Raw genomic sequence first — 25,588 nt, 5'->3', positions numbered from 1 at the left:
TACTTGGAAATACTCAATTATTAACAAGATGCCCACACAATTAGAATTGTTACCCAATATAAATTGTTTTTGATATAAATTGTTACCTAGGACTGCTTTCGACCCACCTGTCTTTCTCCATGGTTGTTAGCTCTCTCCCTCCCTCTCCTTCCCCCTTCCTCTTTCCTTCTCCCAGCTCCACCTCCTCTTGTACTGCCCAATCACCGAGCTCCACTGCAAATACAGTGTAGTAGGAAATTATCCTGCAACAGCAAACTGATGAGCAAATAAACGGTTTGAAAAGAAATTTCATAGTACCTTTTGAAGATCATAGTCTTTTCTATAAAATATTTTTCTTTGTAGTTTTATATCACTTCAAAGGCTTAACACAGAGAGTGGTGTTGTGGCCACATGTGCTTTCCCATAGGCCACTGCATTGTGTATGGTTTGTGTCCCGTTTCTTCCTGCATTTGACATGGTCACCAGGTTGATGGAGAACTTGTATAAGTTGCTGCCCTCTTGCATCTGGACTCCATTTTAGATTCTTAATCTTGGAGGAATTTCCTTTGTTGTAGGTGATATGAAATTTAAGAATGTGTTTTGCTTTTTTCCAAGTGAGTAATTATGTTTATATCATTTATTATGTAAGTTGCCTTCCTGCTGAGTGTGAAGTCCCCTCTCCCCATGTGTGTATGTGTATACTTGTGCATATATCTATGTGTCTCTGTGTATTCAGGTATCTTGAACTCTTACATGCTTTTCATGATTAAATACACTCATTTGAGGAAGAACTTGCTTCATATTAGCTAAATCTTGAGATTTCACTATGGAAAATACAGCAATCCCTACACGGCTGTGCTGATTCCAGAGTCAGCGGTGACAAACTGGAGTAGAGTGTCAGTGCTCTTTGTCTCTTTATGTGCTTCAAGCTTCAGGTTGGGTTCCTGGAAAATTACACAGCTGTAGATTTCTTTGCATGCCTTTCAATTTCAAACACAAGTTCGCCTGGCTTACTAAGTTCTGTAACAGTGCTGTCATGCTCTCCAGGTTATAAATGTTTCACCCTGTACAGTCCTGATGGCTGTAGACTTGAAACTAAAAAGTGTGCTGTCTGGAAGAGTGTCTGTGTCCTACACCTTTGCTTACAGGATCAACATCCTTTTTTTTTTTTTTTTTTTTTGTTTTGTTTTGTTTTGTTTGTTTGTTTTTTTCGAGACAGGATTTCTCTGTGTAGCCCTGGCTGTCCTGGAACTCACTCTGTAGACCAGGCTAGCCTCGAACTCTCGAACTCAGAAATCCACCTGCCTCTGCCTCCCAAGTGCTGGGATTAAAGGTGTGCACCACCACCAGCCGGCAGGATCAACATCCTTTCAAATTCAGGCTACCAGCATGTCTGCTGAGTTTGATTGTGTCCACCCTATGTCTAGATTCCACACAGCACGTGTCATTAGTCTCGGATGTGTGGACAATCCCTGCTTTGTGCTCAGTCTGAGAGAGCCTGAAAGTCCACATTTTATTCCTTAATATTAGTTGTCAGTTTTAGAGTTTATTGGATGAGTAGTTTCATGTTTACCATAATACATCACTCCCATCTGGTGGCCGAAAAGGGTAATTACAGACCGACCTTCCTAATGCTTGGGAAAAATTGGTAAATTTGACCCTTTATTGCACTGAAGCTTAAATAAGGAAAACATGAATTCTCATTTAAGTTGTACTTGTGAGTTGTACTTGTATTATTGAGCAGACATCTTTAAATGGAAACAGTGACCTGTGCCTTTGCTAATTAAGTACCACAGGCTCTACCAGCGGCCAGCCAGGCTAGATTTCACATACGTCATAATGTAAAGGGCAGCTTTGCCCTTTCATCTGCTAGGCAGAACTAAGAAGGTACTTTTGCTGACTTGTTCATCATGATGCTATAATCAGGCTATAACCCTGGGGGCTTGCTGTTCATTCACACAGAAGACCAGTCTAGAAGACCCGAGTTTATATAGGGCAGAGAAATTTATTAAAAATGGGAACCAGGCATAGAGATACAAGTCTATAATCTTAGCTCTTGAGAGTCTGGGGCAGGAAGATTGAGTTGGAGACCAGCCTGGGCTACATAGTAAGTTCTACTTCAGGCTTGTCTCAGGTACATAGAGACAGGGGAAGGGGAGGAGAACAAAAGAGGGTGTGTCAAGTGTCCTGTTTTGACCTGTATAAACCAGTCTTCAGAGACTGAGATATTTTGTGTTTGATGTAATGTCGTCTGAGGATCAGAGACTTCAGTTCTTGCCATGTCACATGAGTGACATCATATGGTTGCTAACAGGAAAGAGTCCAACCTTTTCTCAGATGCTGACTGCTGTTGGCCATCATCATCATACAGAACACGGCAGTAGCTTTCTGTAGGGAAGTCTGAGAAACTCAACATCTTATGTGGATACAGCAATGTAAACTTATCTCTGTCTAGCTTACAAATGATTGAGACTCAGATTATGGTTATTTGGCTTTGACAATTACTGGATGTGGGGGGTAATTTACCTAACTTACCTTTCTAATTGCTGGCCTGGCTACTTCCCCAGCGATGTACCCCAAATACTTGCTGTTTCTCTTGGCCATGTGCTCAGGGTTCATCTCCTTTCATGGTGGCTCCTCTCACCATGTCCTTTCTTGTCTGTGTCTGTCTGTCTCTGTCTGTCTGTCTGTCTGTCTGTCTGTCTCTGTCTCTTTCTCCCCTCTGCAACCCCTAGCCAGGTAGCAGGTAACTCAAAACCCACCCCACCTCTAATCTCATCATTTTTATTTACCCATTTTATTTACCATTTTTATTTACCCAATGATTTTAAATTAAAGAACAAAGTTTGTACAAGACAAGCTTATAACTGTGAGAATTCACCTGCAGGCAGTTAGACCCTCTGATACAGAACTTAGCATTACAGTGCATGCAACAGACTAAACCTCAACAATCTTAACACTTTTCTTTGAATTTTTAAAGTGTTTTATAAAATTTTAATTTTTTAGAGAAATACAGTATTCTAGTTTTTTTTTTGTGGTCACATGTCCTGTATATGTAAATGTAAGATAAGGAATAATATCTTTGTAGATGATATATCAAAAATTACATTCGGTATATCTAGGTAGATGGAGGATGTGGGTCTCTTTTTGTTGCTTGTTTGCCATGTTGATTTCTGTTCTTTTTCTCATCTAGCACTAATAAGTTTACATGTCTATTCTTAACAGAATCAAAGAGTCTTCAGGGTGGCAGCAAGTGTTTACAAGCCCATACCTGGACTGGACCATTGAACGGGTGGCTTTAAATGCAAAAGTGGTTGGAGGGCCTCATGGAGACAAGGACAAAATGGTGGCTGTGGCCTCAGAAAGCAGCATCATCCTGTGGAGTGTTCAGGATGGAGGAAGCGGAAGTGAGATTGGTAGGAAGACTCTTACATTGTGCTTGGTTGTTGCCCATGGAAGGTTGACGTTTAGGAGAGACTGGTCATAAGTGTGACAATTGGCTGGGGTTGTTACAACTCTTGGGCCCAGTGTCAGAGCACTCCTCAGTGAGAAGTGCTGTGTTAGAGGAAAGCACTGAGGTAGAGCCTGGTGCGCTTCCAGCGGCAGCTGGTTCCCTCCACTTGGACTCTCTGAAGGTGGGTGAATACCTCATGCTGTCTGCCTTCTGGAACCAAATTTCTCAGAATTTTTTGGTCTCAGAACCAAAGCTCTCTTAAGTTATTCCACACCAAAAGTATTTGTAGAGGTTGTTATCCATTGCCATTCATATTATTAGAAATTAAACTTGGAATTTTTAGTACTTACTGATATAAAGATAGCAATACTAAACTCATTGCATGTAGATTCAAATCACGTTAATGAAAAGAGATGTTTTCCAAAAACAACAATTTTGAGACAAGTAATAATGGTTACAGTTTTGTAGTCTTTTTCAACTTTTATTTTTGTGTGTTCGAGTACACGTGACTGGTGTATGCATGCATGCATATCTGTGTGAGTGCACATGCCCATGTCCCTGTCTGTTGAGTCACAGAAAAATGTGGGGTGTCCTGCTCCTTCATTTTCTCCCTTATTCCCTTGAGACTCGGAGCTTGCTGGGTTTGCCTGGGCTGATGAACAAACACAGTGATCCCCCTGTCTCTGCTCTCCTACCACTAGAGCGAGGACACAGGGATGCAGAACTTTTTTCTCTCTTCTCAGGTGTGTGCTGGGGATCTGAACTTAGGCCCTCGTGCACATGCAGCAAGCACTGTTACTAAAGTGACCCTCTCCACAGCTCTGTGGTGAAGTCTTCTGTAATTCCTAAGTCTATTTCTGTATTTAGTTTGCTGTGATACATTGTTTTTATTGATCTATGTAAAGACAAGGTGGCCTGAAATGATAAACAGTTGTTAATACATTTTTCTAAATAATAATTTCAAAAAACTGTGGCTCTTTCTCTTGAATCGTGGACCTGAATCATGAAACTTTTGTAAGTCTGCTAAATTGAGATCCCCAGTCTGATTTGTTCTTTGAGTGGTTTGTAACACCTGTGCTGATCAGTTGGAAAATGTTGGCTTGCTGAGTTAGGCAGCTTTTGTAAATGCTGGTACCATTCACTGCCCAGCTGAAATGTGTCCTGGCCTTGGAATCTGCGTGGTCACACATCTGACAATGTTAGGAGGCATTCACGCCCCTGTCAGTGGAGATCTTCAGAATATTCATTTCACTTGAAACTATTTCTGTAGCTGGCAACAAATACCAACCGACACCCTCCTTGAAATAGGCTTGTTCTGTTTGTTTTGGGGAGCAGTATGTCAGATACCAAATCTGTCTTTCTCCATATTCTCCCTCCCTCCCTTCCTTGTTTCCTCTCAGACTGTCAGAGGTCTTCAGTCAGGCATGCCACTCTGAGGTGGAAGCACCTAATCTACTATGGTTGCTGGGACTTCCCACCATTCCACAGCACCCTCTTCCGTTTGTACCTGGGGTGACCTTAGTGAGATCCCTATGCTACTTGCCCATCCCTGCTCAGCAGTGTTCATCCATCCCTGTATGGTAATGGCAGTGCTCAGAGCAGGAAGACACAGTTGTCTGGATCGTGAGTCCTCTGCTACCTTTTGTACATTGCCTAAAAGTGCCTTCTTATATTTTGTTCAGTTTTGCTGTTACTGTTTTAAAGTATGGAATAGGTGAATATCGTGTATCATGTTTAACAGGATAACCTACCCCCTTTGGTTTGTTAGAAAACAAATTTTAACGTTAAAGGCATCCTGCTGTGCCAGCCAGTTTTATGTCAACTTGATACAAGCTGGAGTCATTTGGGAAGTGAGAACCTCAATTGGGAAATGCTGGCACCAGGTTAGTCTATGGGCAAGCCCGTGGCTCATTGTCTTGATTGTTAATTGATATGAAGGATCTAGGTAATGCCACCCCTGGACAGGGGCTCTGGGATCTTTAAGAAGCATCTGAGCAAGCCATGAGGAACAAGCCAGAAAGCAATGTTCCCCGTGGCCTCTGTATCAGCTGTGTCTCCAGGTTCCTGCCTGCTCCAGCTTCTCAGGATGCTGGACTGCAAGCCTTTCCTCCCCAGGTCGCTTTTGGTCGTGGTGTTTATTTCAGCAGTAGAGACCTGACTGAGCCAGCTGGTAGACAGATAGACAGACAGACAGACAGACAGACAGCAAGTTACTTATGACTCTCTCCTCAAGTGCCATTGAGTGGAGACTACTCCTCGATTTGCAGAGGGTAGCGAGGTGGGGAGCCTCAGGAGGAGCTGTCCTGTAGGGATTTGTTCATGCCTGTAAAGGTAGCTGTCTGTTGGTTTCTGTCCTTTGGAATTTCACCATCCAGAGAACATTATTGTTGGGCTGATGGATGCATGATAGGCTCTCCCAAGGCTGGACCCCTGCCCTGTGACTCAGACAAGACAGCCGACTGCTTCAGCAGAGGAGCTGAGGCAGAGCTCCTCATGCTCACGCTGTTGCCTTTTCTACCAACAGTGGTTAGGATCTGTGACCCGCGTGTAATCGTCTCGCCAGCAAGGACACACGCGGCAACACACTAGGATCCTTCCGCAGCAAACGTTTATTCCAAATTGAAATGGAGGAAGACCCCAGGCCCGGAAAAGGCACTGCTTATATACCCTTAGAGCGGTGTGTTCACCTCTGATTGGCTGCTTACTTGTTGCCCGCCAAAACGCCCTGGGATGGGCTTTGACTTTGGCTCTTTTACCATAGCACATGCGCAGTTTACTTGTTTACTAGGAGGAGCACCGGATGCCAGCGCCATCTTGCAATGGCGGATTCTGCCAGCACAAGCCGCGGCTTCCTACAAGGATCCTTGAGGCTAAGCTGGAGTGACACATTCAATTCTGGAGACTAGTCATGATGTTATCCTTGAAAACCATCCTTCTCAGGAGGAAAATCAGCATTAATTTCTGTAGCAGAACTGAATGAAGTTGGCTTCAGTTGTTTTTAAGTTGTCCAGCCTCAAAGCCATAGTACTGCTATGTAAATAATTGTGGATGATGTAGAATTAGTACCTCTGCTTTGAAGTGCAGTTTATTTCTTTACCTGTTTTTGTTAAGCCGGGGGGGGGGGGCAACGTGTTTCTTATAGCTTATTTTGCTCTGTCTTGATCGACAGGTGATGTACTCATGTGTCTGTTATGTAAACATGTATTTATTTACAAACGCCTAAATGTGTAAGAGTTGTTCCCAGCAGGACTATTGATGTTTTCTTCTGAGTTTCAGCTTTGTCCATTTCTGTCATCTTTCTTAGTGCTTTGTTTCTGATATTACAAACAAGATGTGAGTGTCAGTGAGTGCAGGTGTGTGTGTGTGCACGCGCGTGTGTGTGCGTGCGCATGCACACGTGCACATCTAAGGTCAGGACAGGTCTGTGAGAGTTGGTTTTCTCTTTCCACTGGAGGTTCTGTGGCTCTAACTCAGGTTGTCAGGCCTGCACTGGCTGCACTTTATCTCCTCCGCTCTCACTGGCCCCATGGCTTTCTTCAAGTTTGCTGTGGAACTTTGAAGGTGCCACGTGTTGCCTTCTGTTCTCATACAGTATAGACTTGAACACAAAGGAGACACTCAATTCTGCTTTGAGGCCCAGGAGAAACAGTCATCTTTTCAGGTTTGCGTTTTTTAAGGCATACTTTGTTATACCCCTGAGTTCTTTAAGGCCTCCTGAGTCTTTGGTGGCTAAATGTTAAAAAAAAAATTGTTCACGTTGATACACAGGTGCTTCTTTAATAATGGTCCAAATAAAGCAAGATTTAGAGAGGGGACTCAGATTTACGAGTGACTGGATTAAAAGACATTTCCAGAAAATGTTTCTCAGATAAGACGTTTTAGATCATACCATTGTTTCGGTGAGAATGATGAGTGGGCCATGGTGTGAGACAGGCCAGTGATAGACTCCGTGTGCCACCTGAGAGAAACCACAAGTCTAACTCTCACCTTCATGTGGGTGTCCCTTAGACCACATGCCCCTTTCTTAGTTTTAGCTTCCCCTTTCTGATTCTCCAGCTTGATGGCGCCTGTAGTCCTTTGGAAAACCCAGCTCCCATGATTTTCTTCCTTAGCTCTTCCCAGGCTCCTTTATCCCTCTGATGACTGTCTGGACAGCACTCCCTTCTGTTGTCTGTGCAACGTAGTAGAGAGGGGTGTGCTTTCCTCTACTAAACTGTGAGTCTTGTGAAAATGAGTCTTTTTGTGTTCTTTCAGGAAGCTTCTTGCTTTATACAGTTTCTTTTCAATTCGATTGAAATGTAAATACTGGGAAACAGGATTAAAGACTTAAACGCTTGTTTTGAATACAGAGTGATGTTTTGGTCTTCTGTTACTTTATTTCTGCATTTTTTAGACACCTTTCAGATAATTGAGTTGCCAAGTGTATGTCTTTAGTCAGTGGTTTCCCCAAGATCTAGTCCATGAGCAGGCTACCTCTGAATTCCTAGCAGGTTTTACTGGGTCTGGCATAGTCCCAGAGTCCTTTCTCTTCCTGCCTGTCAGGTGGTGGTTATGGTGAACTAGGGTTGAGAGCCACAGCATGAGACAACACTAGAAAGCTATGTGAGATTGCCCAGCTGACTCTGCTCTCGGGTTCCATAATGGAGATTTAAGAATGTACAGGCGCTGCCCGAGTTCTGGCCCCCATTGATCACAGCACATGGTCAGTAGGCCAAAGTAACCTGGGGATGTTTAATCTAGGCTGTGAGCAGTTGTAAGATGTGCTGGACTGACATCTGTGTTTGCTTTTCCGGTTAAGGTGTGTTCAGCCTCGGTGTTCCTGTAGACGCTCTCTTCTTCATTGGGAACCAGCTGGTGGCCACGAGTCACACAGGGAAAGTGGGCGTGTGGAATGCTGTCACGCAGCACTGGCAGGTTAGTCTCAGTCAATGCTCCTTCCACAAGGAAAACAGTGTCCCTTCCTGTAGAGTTCCTGCCAACCGTGAGTACATAGACATTTTACTGTTTTAAAGGAAGTTTTTTTTACTTATACAATGATAGTTTTAAACTAAGTCTTGGCGTTTTTTTTTTTTTTTCCCATCTCTCTGAGATTTTTAAGAGTCCCATTAAAAATGGAGGATGGACAGATGTACATAGATAGGCTGTGTAGAGACAGTAAGTAGTCAGCTAAACACCTCAGGTAAGGGTTTGTAGTGGAGAGAGTGTGTGGATTTCAGTGAAGATGAAGAACTTTGTTCTGCATAAAAGGCACTGTGATAAACGGGGCAAAGGCATTGCAGTGGTGGTCAGTGGAGAGGCTCTGACACAGACGAGAGGGAGCACTGTCAGGGTTGTTCTGCTGCTGGTGCCTCTGCAGGGAGGACTGAGTTACAGGAGTTCTGCTCTGTGCCAGTTGTGTTACAGTGGAGCCATGCTGCCCACGCAGGGATGTGCTGTAGTATGATCCTGGAAGGAGAGGAGCAGCTCCTTTATTCTCCTGTTAGCCTTCAACTCTTGTTAGAACTAACCATAAAGGTTTGAATAGCTTTGACATCCAGAGACTCATTCCAGTGACTTCATTGTGGGTCTTAGCCTTGGGTGTTTTGTCTGTGTATTGCCTGACTCTTGATGTCTGGATATACATGGCTGAAGACCACATCTGACATGTGGATTTGTTGCACGTTTCGGAAAGACCTGAGAAAGTTGTGCATCCATGTAGCAAACTGGCCTCGTAACCCAGCTGGATTTCTCCCTAGTGCATTGCAGACATGGTCTACTGTGAAGCCTCAGCCTTGTCTGTAGATCTCAACAGACAGCTCTGACTGGAGGCTGGCTTCCAGGCTGCTGCAACACTGGTTGACTAGCTTCTGACTTGGCCTGTAGCAACATTCTAGCCACAAATAGCAGAGGAAGTGCACAGGGCAGCCCCCAAGTTCTTTACTTTAGATGTATAGTCAGGATGCGTTTGAATCAGATGAATCAGTAAGCATTCCATCTGCATTTAACCTTAAGAACACTGAAAAATTTAGATTTTTCTATTAGCTTCTCAACTGCCTTAGTTAAAATGTTGATGAAATGTTATAAAAGCCAATCTAATGGAGATTAAAAAAATAGGGCTTTCTCGTTTTTGTAAATCACTCCCTTCTCATACAGCATAGCACACACATACACCATGTCACAGTGTTAGTCAGAAAGCATCCTTCAGTGTTGTCAGATAGGTAACTCAGCCTAAGTAACATGGCAGAAAGCACCGTGCAAGCATCATCATTTCCCAAATCCAGGAATTAGATTTAAACAAGGATTGATTACAAGTTTTATTCTCCTATCAGAATATGGAGAACACTGTGGTCATTAGTCCTGAAAGCCACAGTGCAACACATACTTTGCCTCTCAAAGGATCAGAGAATGTTTCTTGCATCACTGTGAGGGTGCCGAGACCTTGAAGTTAAGTGGTTCAGTGACAACCTGTCCTGTGCCTCTAACAGTGGGGCTGAGTTTTAGGAGGAGCTACTGACCCTGCCCAAGGACCCAGAGTAAGCACTGTGGCCTTAGAGTAGGCTGGACTGAGAGGGGAAGATTGCTTGATTTGGCTTACCACAAAATCCATCTTCCTGCAGAGCAGATGACAGCATTTTCTTGAGATGAGCCTCAGAAGCTCCAGTCTTACAGGAAAGCGTGGCTCCAGAGGACTCAGAGTCCATTCTGCTTCCTGCTGTGGAGACTCTCATGTAGGAGTAGAAGTTGTCTTCTAGTGCTGGAGCTGGCGAGATCCGGCCAGCTGGGGCCAGAGCAGGGTGAAAGGCAGGCAAGGTGCCTTCACTCTGACAGTTTTACTTCCAGCTGGGAAGCATGGGCGGTAGCGTGCCACATGAGATGCTGCCTGTTCTCTGAGAGCCCTGAACCAGGGTTCCTGAAGAGATGCTCTAGTGCAGCTAGTGACTGTGCAGCTGTGGTGTGCACACAGCAGAGCACCCTGCGTGTGAGCAGCTTAGAGAGCTCTTTAATCCCAGGTGCCTGTGGTGGAGCTAGAGTGGACCCAGGCTCTGTCTTGCCCTTCTTCTCTTCCTAGTGTTGAATCCCAGAGCCCTCTTGCTCTCTGGTTTCTCCCCAACCTCTGCTGAAATGACAACCCCATCTGTCCCCTGGGATCACACTCCACACCCTGCTTCTGAGCCCGACACACCAGAATTGTCTTTTAGTTTTACTTCTCTGTGGGAGGCAGACAGGCAGTTCAGCAAATGCTTTGTTAGGTAGGTTGCAGCACATAAAGCAAACACACACATGAAGCAGGTTACATGTACATCTTACCTTGCTGGGAAAGAAGCCTGACAAGTGCTCGCTCCTTGGAACAGTGCTAATTGCTGAGGTGTCTGTCTTGGCCTTTGTACGAGTGGCTTCAGAACACTGAATCATTAGGGATTTAAAAGCCTCGCTGGCATGATGGTAAAGTTGTCCACTCCCTTTCCTGCTGCTGCCACTTTGTGTTCATTCGTTCTCTCTTCCCTCTCCCCCCTCCCCCCTCCCTCCCTCCCTCCCTCCCTCCCTCCCTTTCTCTCTCTCTCTCTCTCTTCCTCCCTTTCTTCCTTGCTTCCCTCCTTCCCTCCCTCCCTCTGTGTGTCCTTCCCTTCCTTCCTTCCTTCCTTCCTTCCTTCCTTCCTTCCTCCCTCCCTCCCTCCCTCCCTCCCTCCTTCCTTCCTTCCTTTCTTCCTTCCTTCCTTCCTTGTTGTGACTAAAGTCCTTTGGATTTACATGGTTACCTGTTTGTAAACCAGACTGATTGCTTTGAAAAGATGCTATTTAATTCCAGTACCTGGAAAACAAGACATGGGAGAATCTTTGCTTCTCTTGTTTCCGAGAAGAATCTTTACTAAGAATAGTAAGACAGGACACTGTCCACTTGAAAAAGTTGTAGTAGGTTGTCAGGCAGCTAGCTGCACTGTGTCTGAAATCACTTGTGCTGGTCACTAGCTCTAATTATTCACCGTGTGGTTTTGGCACTTTATTTTATATGAGTGGCATATGGGAGGAGGGGTTGCCTTGGCTTTTCAGTTCCAGAGGCTGTGGCATAGTTACCACATGGCAGCAACAAGAAGTGACATATCTGACTTCAGAGAGCACGGGCTGCAACTAGAACATGTGTCTTCAAGGCTACATGGGCGTAAATACAGCTTGTTGTGTAAGCTTCCTTAAGTTGGGTATTGGGATAGCTCAAAGAATCAAAGCCCTGAGGATGTTGGAGCGGAAAGTAGAATTTTCTAACACATAACAATTTCACTGTGTCAGGTGCAGGACGTTGTCCCGATAACCAGCTACGACACTGCAGGCTCCTTCCTCCTCCTGGGATGCAACAACGGATCAATATATTACATAGGTGAGCATCGAGCATTCTTTATACACAAGGGCATGGAGACCTCTGTAGTTCTGACTAGATGTACTCTTGTCTTCAGACATGCAGAAGTTCCCACTGCGGATGAAGGATAACGACCTCCTTGTCACTGAGCTCTATCATGACCCTTCCAACGACGCCATCACTGCACTGAGTGTTTACCTCACCCCCAAAACAAGTCAGTACATGGCCAGCCTTGGGGACTCTTGAGACTGCATGCATTTATGAGTTTACTGATCTCAAAGATGCCCTATAATGAGGAGAGAACGCTGAGAAACACTAATATGTTCACATGTGCCTGGGGACAGACCGTGTGCTTGAATGTCCTGCTTGTTCATGGCATCACTTGACCGGACTTATTAGGCAAGAGAATCATCAGCACAAAAGAATTGTAGTACGCACTGAAATGACTGAAGACTTGGGACACTCATGCTAGCCCTGTCTGTCTGCCTGCCTGCCTGCCCACCCGCCCACCTTCCTTCTCTCTGTCTTTCTGTCTGTCTGTCTGTCTGTCTCGCTGTCTGTCTCGCTGTCTCGCTCTCTTTTTTATTTGTTCTGTGCATTGTCCTTGGCTGCTTTCAGTGATAGAGCTAAGAGGTTATACACAGTGTGGAAAGCAGAATTTAAAATAATTACTACTTGTTTCTTTAGAGAAAGCTTGCCGAGCTCTGCTCTAGAGTGAGTGTAATGAAGTATGCATTTCCCCCCAGTCTCATTTATAATTAGAGGTGAAACTGGGCAAGTTTTAGAAATCAAACTACCCAAAGGAAAAAAAACCCTTCCTCATGTTGACAAGACTTAGGAAGCATCAAGATGGGGTCTTTCTGATTGGCTGGAGTATCCCAGTCCTTGCTTGTCCCTTTGACTGGTGGTTTCCTCGGGTGATCAGGAAGTAAAGACCACAGTTGTGTACCCGTGAAGCTTGCTAGAATGCAGTGTCTGCCTGTCTTTTGATTTGTGATGGGATATGGTACCATTCTAAGAAAAGCTACCAGGGCTGGGCTGGAATGATGGCTTAGCTTTAGCACTTGCTGCTCTTCCAGAGGACTCAGGTTCTGTCCCTAGAACCAACCACATGCAGATCCAGGAACTCCAATGCTATCTTCTGGCTTCAAGGATACGAGACTTATAGCTGGTGCACAGACATGCATGCAAGGAACGCAGCCATACGCATCAAACAAAAATAAGCCTTTGAAAATAGGAAGGAAAAGAAAAGAAAACTGCGAAGCCTCAGCTGAGTTAGGGCAGATTGGAAGGAGCAGAACAGTCATCAGTGTGGTGTGAGCATTGTAAGAAGTGTGCCTGTCCCACTGTGTGGGGTTTGACACTCTTAGTGTAGGTGACACTTGGAAGTATGGCTCAGTACCGCAGCAGAAGTAAAAGCTAAGGTCACTCCCAGCAAACTTCAGCGGAATGCTGCTATGGGATGATGTTCTCTTGGAGGGTCTGGCACAAATTGATACTGAATTGGTAACATGTCTCAGGCACTCTGAAAGGTGATTCAGTTTCTATCAATAAGGAACAAAGGTAGGTAGGCATGAAAATTCATAGAATTAGTGTATAATTACCACAGCAAAACCTAAGACAGTTCAGGAAGGCTAGGAGCATTCATTGTAAAGTGAAAGGTCAAGAAAGATGTGTAAAGGAAGTACAGACTTTCTGCTGGCCGAGCAGCTTTGAGCTGTTTGCTGAGTCTTTTGGTCACAGGCTCTGATTTCTACTGGGCCTCTGTCGTCACTGAGGCTCACAGGCGTTGTTTCAATCGTTACATAACTCATTCCTTTGACCTGTGGCTCCTAGGTGTCAGCGGAAACTGGATTGAGATAGCCTACGGTACGAGCTCTGGAGCTGTGCGGGTGATTGTGCAGCACCCAGAGACGGTGGGCTCAGGGCCTCAGCTCTTCCAGACATTCACCGTTCACCGGAGCCCTGTGACCAAGATCATGCTGTCAGAGAAGCATCTGGTGTCAGGTACAAGATGACTCCCCGTCGTCTGTGACGCCTCGGGCTGAGAGGAAGTGGAGTGGTTTATGCTGCATCCTGAAAACCTGAAGGAGTGTGGCTTTGACTTGGCTTGGATGTACTTTACCTAAACTTAGGAAATATTGTATTTTCTGTTAATTCGCTAATAGTTTCTTCTTGTGGTATATTTCATTTCAAGATGCTTATCAGATCACTGCCGAGAAGATTTTTCTGTTTCAAAATTTTCTGTTTGAACTTTAATATAAATTTATTTTGTTACTTTCAGTTTTAAGCTAAAGTTGTAGACTTAGATGTATATTTTGCTAGTTGACTACCTTATGTTTAAAATTCATAACAATATCAAATTATGTGAGGAAGGTAACATTTTGTGGGTTTATAGTTCCCTATAGTCACAAAGCTTTTAAGAATTTAGATAATGAATGAAGTAGATATGATAGTACATGCTAATTTTGTCGAGTGCCAGCCTTCTTTCTTTGGATCATGGGACTCTAAGCTATTAGCTTTTCTAGTTTGTAAAAATGTCTCAGACTTCTTTGCTCTGGCTTGTTTTGTTTGCCGTGTTTTGTTTTCACATACTTCTTTGGTTGCTCTACTCTTCTGTCCTCACACTCTACTCAGTAAGGTCTCCCAGTCTGTGTAAAAGTAACCGTGTCTGCTAGAATCTCCTGTGAGTTCCTCACAGGCTTACCATATGGTTGTTATTTATTTGTCTATCATCTACCTCCTCCTAGAAGCTGAGTTCCACAGCAGTAGTTTTGTCTTCTCCGAACGATGCTGGAAAATGTTCTATGTTGTAGATCTGGATTTAAAGGCCCAGTTTAAAGCACATGTCAGCAGTGTTCTATGTTCTCAGCCCTTCTGCCCCCTGGTGGCTATTGGCATAAATGCAGCCATGTGCTTTTTCTGTGATATGCATCCTAGGATCTGAAATGGGGCTTTGCAGGAGGAGTATGAACAAGATTCCATCATCAACACTAGTTGTCCAGGATCACTTCAGTTCTTTGTCTTCTCAGTCCTGCTAAGCTTAGTGAAACCAGGGGACCATTTCCCACAATACTGGTTAAATGCCTTACCTGCATCATCTGTACTTCACTACTGGCCTGAGAACTGAGGATTGATTTCATTATATACTAAAAAGTACACAGAAATTATTTCTTGGTATTCGCCAAGTTTCTTTCTAAAGTTTGTTTTAAAATATAAAACTGATATTGTATGACATAGGAATTGTGTTTATATAGAAGTTTCACATTCCTAGCATTCACAGACATTTTTAAAATCATCACAAATGGCAAATTAATTCCCCCCATCCCCCTACCTCTATTAAAGCAAGCAAAAAAAGTATACTTCTTACCTGAATGACTTAATATTTTAGGGTATACCTTTTTAATAAGCATGCCCATTTAGAACAAAAATGTGGAGAGAGTTTAGGAAGTAATGTACTGTATGGTCATTTAATAGTATTCTTACTTAGAAATTAGCAACAATAAAACCAAGGCAAAATCCTGTGAGACATAATTGTAGAAAAGTTTTTTTAAGCTTGAGAGAAGGCTGTTTTATATAACTTAGACCCTAAATAGCCTGCCTAAACCAGGAGTAACTGTTAACTGGTGACCAGCACTTTGCACACATCTTACAGGCTAATTATTTCTTACTCATTTATAGTCACGTTAGAGTCTTTATTAGAGCTGGGCATTGTTTCTTTAAAAAAAGGGGAAAAAAAGGTATGCAGTAAACAAACATTCTGGTTAGGTTTCTAAAAATCTTTTAATTAAACATATTATTATTACCACCTTGTGGTGGCTTATGAGACAGGGTCTTTTTATATAGTCTTGGCTATCCTGGAACTTGCCATCCAGACCAATCTGGCCTGGAACTCAAGAAGTCTGATTGGCTTTGCCTCCCAAGTTCTGGGATTAAAGGTGTGTGCCATGACATTTGGCTAAGTGTTTTAAATGTGAATGTCCATGTCACGTCATGTTTGGCTACCCTCAGAGACCAGAAGGGGTCATCAGATTCCCTGGAGTTGGAATTACAGGCAGTTGTGAGTCCTCTGAGACGGGTGCTGGGACCACACTGGAGTCCTATAAAGAGAAACAAGCATCCTCTGACCATGGACGTCCCTCTACTTTGTAGGAATCAGTTCCCACCCTTTACCATGTGAGTCCAGAGGTGGAACTCAGGTCTTGAGGCTTGGCAGCAAGTGTCTTCACCCAGTCACCTTCCCAGACCCACTTCTCTCACTTTGGCTTACTATATCCAAATCGAGTACAGTTTTTAGATAAATCTGCGACTTGCCTTTTCAAGTGTACTGTGATCTGCTTGATATAAAAGAAGAAACGTGTTTCAGAGTGGAGAGGTGACCTAACTGTGCTCTTTCTTTCCTAGTGTGTGCCGACAACAACCATGTCCGCACCTGGACAGTCACACGGTTCAGAGGGATGATCTCCACGCAGCCAGGCTCCACTCCTTTAGCGTCATTCAAGATCCTGTCCTTGGAGGAGACCGAGAGCCATGGCAGCTATTCCTCTGGAAATGACATTGGTAGGCATCTTCAAAAATGAAAATCTACGGCCAAGATTGACGTAGGAATTTTATGTATAAGTTCGAAAATCATTTGAACAAATGTACGTGTGTGTGTACACATGCAAATGCTGTGTGTGAATACACTCTTGCCTGAGCACACATGTTGGAGGTCAGAGGATAACTTACTGGGAATCAGTTCTCTTCTGCTGTGAGGACACTGGGGATCAAAGTCAGATCACCAGGCTTGGGGACAAGTGGCTTGAGCTGCTGAGGCCCCTTAGCAGCCTCACTGTACTCTGCTATAGTTGCTACAGTTGATCTTCAGAAGATGTTACAGTTTTGCATGTAGGCTTTCAAAGCAGTGATAGGAACATACAAAGTGACTTCATATCGGCTCTCACCCCTTTTGTTGCTAGGGATGGGATCTATACTCCCAAGCCTTCTTCTAAGTCACCAGAGTCTAAGCATATCCTCAAAGGGTACTTCCAGTGAGGACAATGCAGGTCCTTAAGGACCTTTTACCCTCAGCTTATATGTCTTTAATGCATAAAATACAGTTCTGAAGTGTTTGTGGGAGTGGAGAGAAAGAAGGCTTGAGCCATTCCTGGAGTGCACGTTGGCAGCTCTTTGGGATCCAGTGCCCTCTCCTGCCTCTGTTGTAGAAAGTTTTAATCCCAATCTGAGGTTTCTGCCCCGTCTTTGATCATTTAGTTCCCGCATAAAAGACGTACACAACCTTTATATTTTCAATAAGCTTTAATCAGCAGAAGAGCTGGCCAGATGTCTACCCTCTCTGCTATTAGAGTCTGCTTTTCTGTTATAATCCCGAGGTACTACTTACTATGTTCCATCTGGGCTCCTCTTAATTCCAATTGGCTAGCCCTCAGGGCCATGCTTTCATGACTCACCTGCCCCGTGGCTACTTCTTCCTCCTTCACCTTCTCTCCCTCGTGGTTCTCATCAGACCCAAGCCTGGGACCTTCTGCCTAGCTATGGCTGTCAGCATCTCTGTTCACCAGTAAGATATAACTTGGGGATGAGGTCACATAGCTCACTTGGGTTTCTGCTCAAACTCTCTCTTCTCTGGATGACCAGTTCTTGGGGCCCACACTTACAAAGCCTCAACAATTCCACTTTTTATTCCCATAAAAGCTCCTTTTCTTTAAGATATAAATTAAATACAATTATAATAATTATGGAAATTATAAGACATGATATACATTTGTAACATCCAGTCCATTATATAGATGATTTATACCTAAATCCTCCTCTATTTTAACTTGTATTACTATCCCAAAACCATCTTTTTAGACTCAGAAAGCATCTTAAATCCTAAACAACTTAAATTTCATTGTGAGATTATAATTATCTAGTGTTTAACCCCATCAGACATCTGAGGAAAAAAATATTATTTGAATATGCTGGAAGCATGTGGATGTAGCTTCCAAAAAAAAATCATAGAAATGTCAGAGACTTCGTACCACCCGGACAGTCCCCAGCATTCCCTATAATGTTGGAGCGTCTGTCTTCAGCCTTCGGGCCCAGAACAGCTGACAGACCTTAACTGAAGCAAAAACGAAGAAGGACGAGCTTGCTCTGCCTTGGCAGAGCTTAAGAGATGATCATCCTGTATCTGTTTGTCCTTTTGGACAGCATTTGTCTGCAGATAAGATTGGAGCATTTCTTGCCCAGTGGCTAGCTTGCCACAATTGAAGGTATTGATGCTCATCGTCTTCCTTGAAGTGGAATGGGGGTTACTGTTAGGGGCAGGACTGTTTCATAGTCAAAAACCTTTTAATAATGAAATGATTCTACATACCATATTCTGTGGATCTCATATGATTTGAAGACCATCTATCCATAGAATATCTGAACAGGCAAACATTGCCTATCTCCAGCCACCTATTATTTGTATAACTCAGAGAGTATATTTTTGTGATAATCCAAACTAGTATCTAACATGACTGAGTTTGTCAGCTTGCATTACTTAATTATCCTAAACACTTTAATGCCAGCTATTGAAAGTATTGGGATTAAACCTTGGATTTTAAGTGAGTTGCATAGGCACAATGGCTATCTAAGAGTAACAAAATTAATCTTAAATTCTAGATCGATATACAAAGATTTATACTAACAAAAACATTAAATCTGTATTAGTATACAAAATTTTGTATCAGTGTAACAAAATATAACCTCAAGTCTGCATCAAAATATAAAGATCTCTACCAATGTAATATTATGGCTACAATATGCTTTTAATAGTAGATTTATTAATCCATCCTTATTTATCTAATTTTTAGTAATATTACTATATCCTCCTTTTTCTTTTCAATCCCCTTCCCTTTACCTAAGAAAGAAGAAAAGATAGAGAAGAGGAAAGGAAAAATTGAAATCCCCGAGTCTAAGCTCTCTAGTTTTCCTCCTGTCTAAAACTTTTATTTGTAAATTATCCTTTAAAATGACAAAGTATCTATAGTTTATAAAATAGCCAAAACCATTCACCCCAACTTAAGAAATCAGGGCAACAGTCTTCTTATAATTGCTTCCTGCTAAATTGGGGTGAAGAGCTCCTGTTTGGGTCCCAAAACAAAACCGGAACAATGGTTAAGTCAAAGCTGGTTGACATGATTTGTTATCCAGTCTTTATGTGTTGAGAAAGTTCAAAATGTAACTGAAGCCCTGACTGGAACCATCTGAAAGGCTGGATGAACCCAGGTCATTGGGGATTAGCAACCATTTCTAAAGCTGTTTTTGAAACAAGCCTCTGGAACCAGCATCAATTGAGGCAGGGTCAGGCAGGGAGCTGGAACAGCAGGTCATTTCAGCATCCCCAAGGGAGAATCTTGTCAGGGCTGCCCTCTTGCTGTCTTACTTTATAATATATAAACCTTACAACCAATTGTGGACAGAGTGACACACACAGACACTCACCCACAGACACACACACTCACACCCACACACACACACCTGAACATAAACACACATACACAAAGAAAGAAATATTTAAAAAAGAAATACTGTGTGTTTCTATTGTGAAATTGAATGCAGATTGACCTACCTTTGCCTTGAGCTTGTGTATGACATTGACGTAGGGCTTGTGCCACATCATGCATGAGAACTGTTTGGGGAGAGGAGTGTTAATATTAATGTGCTTTTATAAAATGAAACCATTCCTCATTCTTGTCCTTTTCCTCACAGGGCCTTTTGGAGAACGAGATGATCAACAAGTGTTTATCCAGAAAGTTGTTCCCATCACCAACAAGCTGTTTGTCAGGTCGTCATCGACCGGAAAAAGGTGACACTTCACAGAAGGACATGTGTATTGAGAAATTGTCTTTGTCTCCCAGAATGCAGGTGCCTTCTGTTAGAGGTGGAAGGCACTGGACACATGCAGACAGATGTCCCTGTGCCTTCTGTTAGAGGTGGAAGGTACTGGACACATCAACCCAGACATCCCTGTGCCTTCTGTTAGAGGTGGAAGGTACTGGACACATCAACACAGACATCCCTGTGCCTTCTGTTAGAGGTGGAAGGCACTGGACACATCAACACAGACATCCCTGTGCCTTCTGTTAGAGGTGGAAGGTACTGGACACATCAACACAGACATCCCTGTGCCTTCTGTTAGAGGTGGAAGGCACTGGACACATCAGCACAGATGTCCTCATTCTGGTTACCTATAGAAAGGGGGACTCAGCAGTGCACTGCCAGATAGAGTCATAATGACTCGGGACAGAACAGACTGAGAGTACCATAGAAAAACAAACTCAAGGAGCCTTGGGATTTGAGTGCACATGCAAGTGTATATCCATGAAGTGTGTCTCTCAGATGGGACATTACAGATTGCCTGACCACCTCTATGTACAACAGAAGGAAGGAAGCCAGTCATCCTTGGCTGATGCTAACATAAGCTCCCTAACTTGGCCATAGCTCCCAGTGTGCAGCTGTCTCAGTTCACGTTTGTCCTCATTCTCCTAGGGCATGGCCCAACTCTCTGTGCCCTGCGTCTGCAGAGCAGGGGTCCACACTGGTTCTGAGTGCTGTTAGGACCTTCTTGTCTGCTTTTGTCTTCAGGGTTTTTTTTGTTGTTGTTTGTTTGTTTTTTTCCCCCTAATTTTAATGGCGATCACAGTAGATTTCATGGTAGACAGTTGCACTAAATTCTGATAGTGTTCTTTAGTGAGTATGTAAATTAATCTTGAGTGACCTCATCAGTTGCCTGACAGAATAGGGTTCCACTGTCTGGAACATACGTCATATAGTAAAGTGAAGATAACAGAGGCCCTATCAACCCTGACCACAGTGGACGTTTGTAAAAATGAGCCTTCTGCCATTTTGTTTAACTTTGAAAATGATTGTGTCTAGTTTTGCTGGGGTTTTTTGTTTTTGCTTTTTCTGCATGCTAGGCAGGTGAGCAAGTACAATTCCTAGCAGTGGTCATTAGGCAGACACATGTCCCTAAAGTTACCCATTTAACTTAACTTGGCATGTCTCTAGTTACATGGTGTTTTAATGAATAAACTCTGAGCCATGAGAGGTTTTATTTCCATCAGAGATAGCATATGGTCATTAGTAATTCATGAATGAATTCTAGAAAATGGCGAATGTGTCCACAGATTTTGTTTGTATATTTTTTCAAGAAAAGGAATTTGGAGTTTGTACAGTGATTAGTGTGTACTGAGTGCCGAAGCTGCTGGTGTTTATTAAGCTGGACTCTGTCTCTAACACATCATGTCTCCTAAGTGTTCCTCGTTAACATCCCCTTTGTATTATTCAGAAATCTAGAGGGAAACTGCATTAACAAAAAGAGCAAGTGGAAGTTGTTTTGTAGAATTGGGTTTATTTATTTTAAAAATAAACCAGAAATATAGATGTTTCTTAAAAAAATTAAGTCACTTTATAAATATAAATGTTAATTCTTATATGACTAATAATGAAAAAGATTATTGTCCTGACAAAAATAATGGTTGACTCAGACTGAGTGCCGGAGAGATGGTTGCTGCTTTTGCAGAAAGCCAGGGTTCAGTTTCCAGCAGCTCACGACCTCCTTAACTCTAAGGCAGTGCTCTGTTCTGGCTTCTTGGGGCACTAGGCAAACATACAGGCATTCACACATACATATAAAATACATCTTTTCTTAAAGCTATACCGCCGGGCAGTGGTGGCGCACGCCTTTAATCCCAGCACTTGGGAGGCAGAGGCAGGTGGATTTCTGAGTTCGAGGCCAGCCTGGTCTACAGAGTGAGTTCCAGAACAGCCAGAGCCACACAGAGAAACACTGTCTCAAAAAAACAAACAACAAAAAAAAGCTGTACTAACTGAAATAAAGGAGAAATGACTGAGAACTCACACGTGGTGAAATAGTAGATTTACTCCAGATAAGATGACTCCACATGTGTGGTCTGTGTGGCTAACAGGACTGCTTCATTGGCCTGGGCCACTGGGCTGCTTTCTGTCTGTTCCCCTCCCCTCACTCCTCTCCCCTCTCCTCTCTTGCCCCTCTCCCCTCCCTCGCTCTTGCTTGTCCTCACTCTACTCACACCTCTCACCCTGCTGAGCTGCTTTACTTCCCAGGGATCATCGCAGCCTTCGTGGGTTACACTGTAAAACAGTATACAGGAACTGCAGAGACTTAACACTGGTGTGTTGTATTTTCATCTTCCTTCCCTCCCTTCTTCTTTTCCCTTTCTGGTTTCTCACATCTTCATTTTGAAGGTTTGCTTATTCCTAAGATGACTTTTGTGACTAAATCATATCTGTATTTCAGTTAAGAACAAACTAATGGGTGAGAAGGTTTTCTCATTCAGAGAGACGAGACTTTTTCTGTCAACTTCCTTTGACCATTTTAAGACTATTTTAGATACATATTGTTTGTGTGACTTCAAAGGTGGAAATTAATGCAGTGCTCAATTGTATGGTGTGTGTAATTGCCGCCTTTGATCTGCACCACCCCTTCTTTCAGAATATGTGAGATCCAGGCTGTAGACTGCACTACAATCTCCTCGTTCACTGTGAGAGAGTGTGAGGGCTCCAGTAGGATGGGCTCCCGGCCGCGGCGCTACCTGTTCACTGGCCACACCAACGGCAGCATCCAGATGTGGGACCTGACCACAGCCATGGATATGGTCAACAAGACTGAGGACAAGGGTAGGTGACGGCACAGCGGAGCAGAGGGTCGGCACGGCTGACCTTTGACCTGCCGTCTGAGTGAATGTTTCTCTCTAAGATGCAGGTGGCCCCACTGAGGAGGAGCTGCTCAAGCTGCTGGACCAGTGTGACCTGAGCACATCCCGCTGTGCCACTCCCAACATCAGCCCTGCCACATCTGTGCTGCAGCACAGCCGCCTTCGCGAGTCCAGCTCCAGGTAGGTCCTGAGGGGACTGATGTCACTGGGGAAATGTGTCTCACACGCTGTAAGCATGCAGTGTAAGAGCTATTGTTCTCAAAATACAGTTTGAATCATATATGTTGATATTGAATTGCTCAAATATAAATTTTTATCTATATGCATAGCACATCTTTTCATAGGAAAAGATTTTAAACTGTTAATGAATTCATTCTTTGACAGTTTCATACACATGTAATGTGCAAGGAAAAACATGCTGTGGTCATTTGTGTGTCTGACATGTACTGTGGTTGACACTGAGACTTCATGCATGTCAAACATGCTTTTTACCACTGAGTCTGACCTTTGTTCCACCCCCTGCCTTTTAACCTACTTTTGGAAATTTATTAGTTATTTTTCTATTGTGCTAAAACACAGTTATCATGATAACTTACAGAAGTTGATTTGAGCATAAGCTTCCAGAGGGCTAAGAGTCATTCACAGTGGGGCAGCAGCAGCAGGCAGACATGGCAGCTGGAGCAGGAAGCTGAGGGCTCACATCCAAAACCACAAGCTCAAAGCAGAGCATGAATTAGAAATGGTTCAAGGCCTTAAATTCCCAAGGCCTGCTCCCAGGGGTATACTTCCTCTAGCAAGCCACACCTCCTAAACCTTCACACTCAGCTTCACCAACTGGGACTAAGAGACTCTGGGGACACTGTCATTCTAGGAACTGCAGGAAAGGAGTGGCAGCTGCGGTGCCCTTAGGTGCCCCTGTGTTAGGAAGATCGGGTATCAATTGGATACTTTGTGGAAGTTTTGTTCTCATTGTTCGGGTGTAGTGCTAACCAAAAGTAGTTAAATTATTTTATTTAATATACAGTGAAACACTCTGGCTTTTCCAACCATATTGACAAAAATGTCAAATTCTGAGAATCCAAGGACCAAATATTGGAGTACATTGATTCCTTATTGGTTTTAAAGACTTATTTTCCTTTTCCCCTACTATTCAACATTTTTACTTTATTATGAAAGTACATATATCATTACTTTAGTTGGTAATTGTATGTGATATGATCACTTACAGAAAGTGTAGATAGTAACGTGCTTTATATGGTTTAGTGACATTTAAGTCGTCAGTTTAACTGCTGAGATATGCTCCTGAGACCTTGGAGTGAAACTGTAACTGTCATGTTTTAAAATCTTTCAGCCTTCAGCTCCAGCACCACGAAACCATCCCTGAAGCAGCAACCTATGGTGCCACGCGGCCTTACCGAGAGAGCCCTTTGTTAGCCAGAGCAAGGAGGACTGAGAGTTTCCACAGCTACAGGGACTTCCAGACTCTTAATTTCAACAGAAACGTAGAGAGAGCTGTCCCTGAAAATGGCCACATGGGCCCAGCCCAGGCTGAAGTGAAGGGGGCAGCAGGGGAGTGTGCTATATCTGAGAGGAAGTCCCCAGGGGCAGAAGTAAGATATGTGAGAGAGTCAGATGTGGGGTTGGAAGTGCATAGAACAGCAGAAGGTTTGTCAGAGCCCAAGAAAAGGTCAGCAGAGGATGAAAATGAGCATAAAGTGGAATTCCGGAAGAAAGGATTTGAAGCAGGGGGATTCCTAGGAAGAAAGAAAGTTCCCTATCTGGCCTCCTCACCAAGCACCTCTGACGGAGGGACCGACTCCCCTGGTACAGCATCCCCATCTCCAACAAAGACCACCCCATCACCTCGGCACAAAAAGAGTGATTCCTCTGGCCAAGAGTACAGCTTGTGAACTCATCCAAGTGCATGAGAGTTCTTCTGAATCTACATGAAAAACATTTCCTGGGTTTCAGTACATTGGCTTTTACATCAAACACTACAGGGCACAGTTTGACCTGTTTAGTGTTCTCTGGGCCGAGTCTCCTGAAGAGGAGCAGAGCATACTCCCCTGGGGTGACGCAGGGACGCTCTAGTCCTGCAGGCACATGTAACAGCAGTTTGTAAGCAGGAGTTATTGCCTTGTCGCCCTTCCTGCTGGTGTTTCGTCCCAGCACACAGTAGTCCCCTTAGAGCATGTGAGGGAGGCAGTGAGCAGGCCATGTTCCTCATGCAGTTGCTGCAGGTCTTGCAGTGGTACCTTAAAGTTAATCTCATAATCTTGGAACTTGGGTTCCCAGCCCTTGTGATTGCGGAGTGTTTACTAGATACATATTGAGGTGCTATGTTGTGAAAAAGTCTCACGTAACTCAGAACACTATCATTGGTTCCCAGGCTCCACTGTGCACTACGTCTTTTAGGGTTGTTTATTTCATTGTGCGTCATTTTCTGATTCTTGTTGTCGGGAGTCAATATAGCATGTGTCACCGGTGTTTGGTACCTGAAGTCCTTCGAGTGGGAACAGCATCTGTGTTTGAATAGGTAAAATAATAATGGCAGAGGGGAAATCTGGGTGCTCACAAGGGAAGCCCTTGATTGCTACTCCAGCTACCTTAGGAGCCACTGTGCTTTTGCAGTGTCTCACGGGATTGTAATTCTGGATTTGGAGTTAAATGCTTCGATATGTAAAAATGTTGTTTGGCTTTATCTTGAACCCTGGGAGCAAAAGAAAAATTTTTGTACATTTTCTTCATTTAATCAGAGTGGTTTACATATTTCTGCAAATGGAGAAAATGTAAATTTAAACGCACGAACATATTTACTAAGTGAATGATGTATATTTCCCATTCTCAGAAGTATAATGAAGTTGGAATAAATTCTTTAAAGTTTCCTATATTGCCAGTGTTTTCACACAAACTCCCTTGTATTTATTTGTCAATTAAATCAAGTGAGAAAGGTTAAGGCAGTATGTCTTCGGTCATTTAAGAAACCTTATCCTGTGTAAGCTTCACCCACATGTGTTTGTAAAAACAAAACATTGTACTTACCATGTCAGAAGACCACTAGAGATGAGAGAGGAAAAGTTGGTTGGGACTAAAAAAAAA

General features: G+C 43.4%; 1 protein-coding gene across 3 annotated transcripts in view; it reads left to right on the top strand.

Annotated features, from left to right (window-relative positions):
• Positions 1 to 25,445, top strand: part of Kctd3 (potassium channel tetramerization domain containing 3) — a 44,832-nt gene extending 19,387 nt beyond the window's left edge. For 2 of the 3 annotated variants that reach the window (XM_028760231.1, XM_028760253.1), the window contains 10 exons: positions 3,205 to 3,395; positions 8,232 to 8,347; positions 11,696 to 11,783; positions 11,860 to 11,976; positions 13,599 to 13,769; positions 16,167 to 16,322; positions 19,503 to 19,599; positions 22,267 to 22,451; positions 22,531 to 22,669; positions 23,841 to 25,445. In XM_028760231.1, coding sequence (XP_028616064.1) covers positions 3,205 to 3,395; positions 8,232 to 8,347; positions 11,696 to 11,783; positions 11,860 to 11,976; positions 13,599 to 13,769; positions 16,167 to 16,322; positions 19,503 to 19,599; positions 22,267 to 22,451; positions 22,531 to 22,669; positions 23,841 to 24,399 — 1,819 coding nt within the window. In that variant the 3' untranslated portion in view covers positions 24,400 to 25,445. The remainder of the gene's footprint in view (positions 1 to 3,204; positions 3,396 to 8,231; positions 8,348 to 11,695; positions 11,784 to 11,859; positions 11,977 to 13,598; positions 13,770 to 16,166; positions 16,323 to 19,502; positions 19,600 to 22,266; positions 22,452 to 22,530; positions 22,670 to 23,840) is intronic. The other variant, XM_028760242.1, reaches the window with a different exon arrangement.
• The last annotated feature ends 143 nt before the right edge of the window (positions 25,446 to 25,588 follow it).

This window comes from Grammomys surdaster, unplaced genomic scaffold (assembly GCF_004785775.1).
Source record: "Grammomys surdaster isolate TR1022 unplaced genomic scaffold, NIH_TR_1.0 130, whole genome shotgun sequence".
NCBI lineage: Eukaryota > Metazoa > Chordata > Mammalia > Rodentia > Muridae > Grammomys > Grammomys surdaster.
The sequence above is the reverse complement of the archived record's forward strand: the minus strand, read 5'-3'. Positions and strand labels throughout refer to the sequence as shown.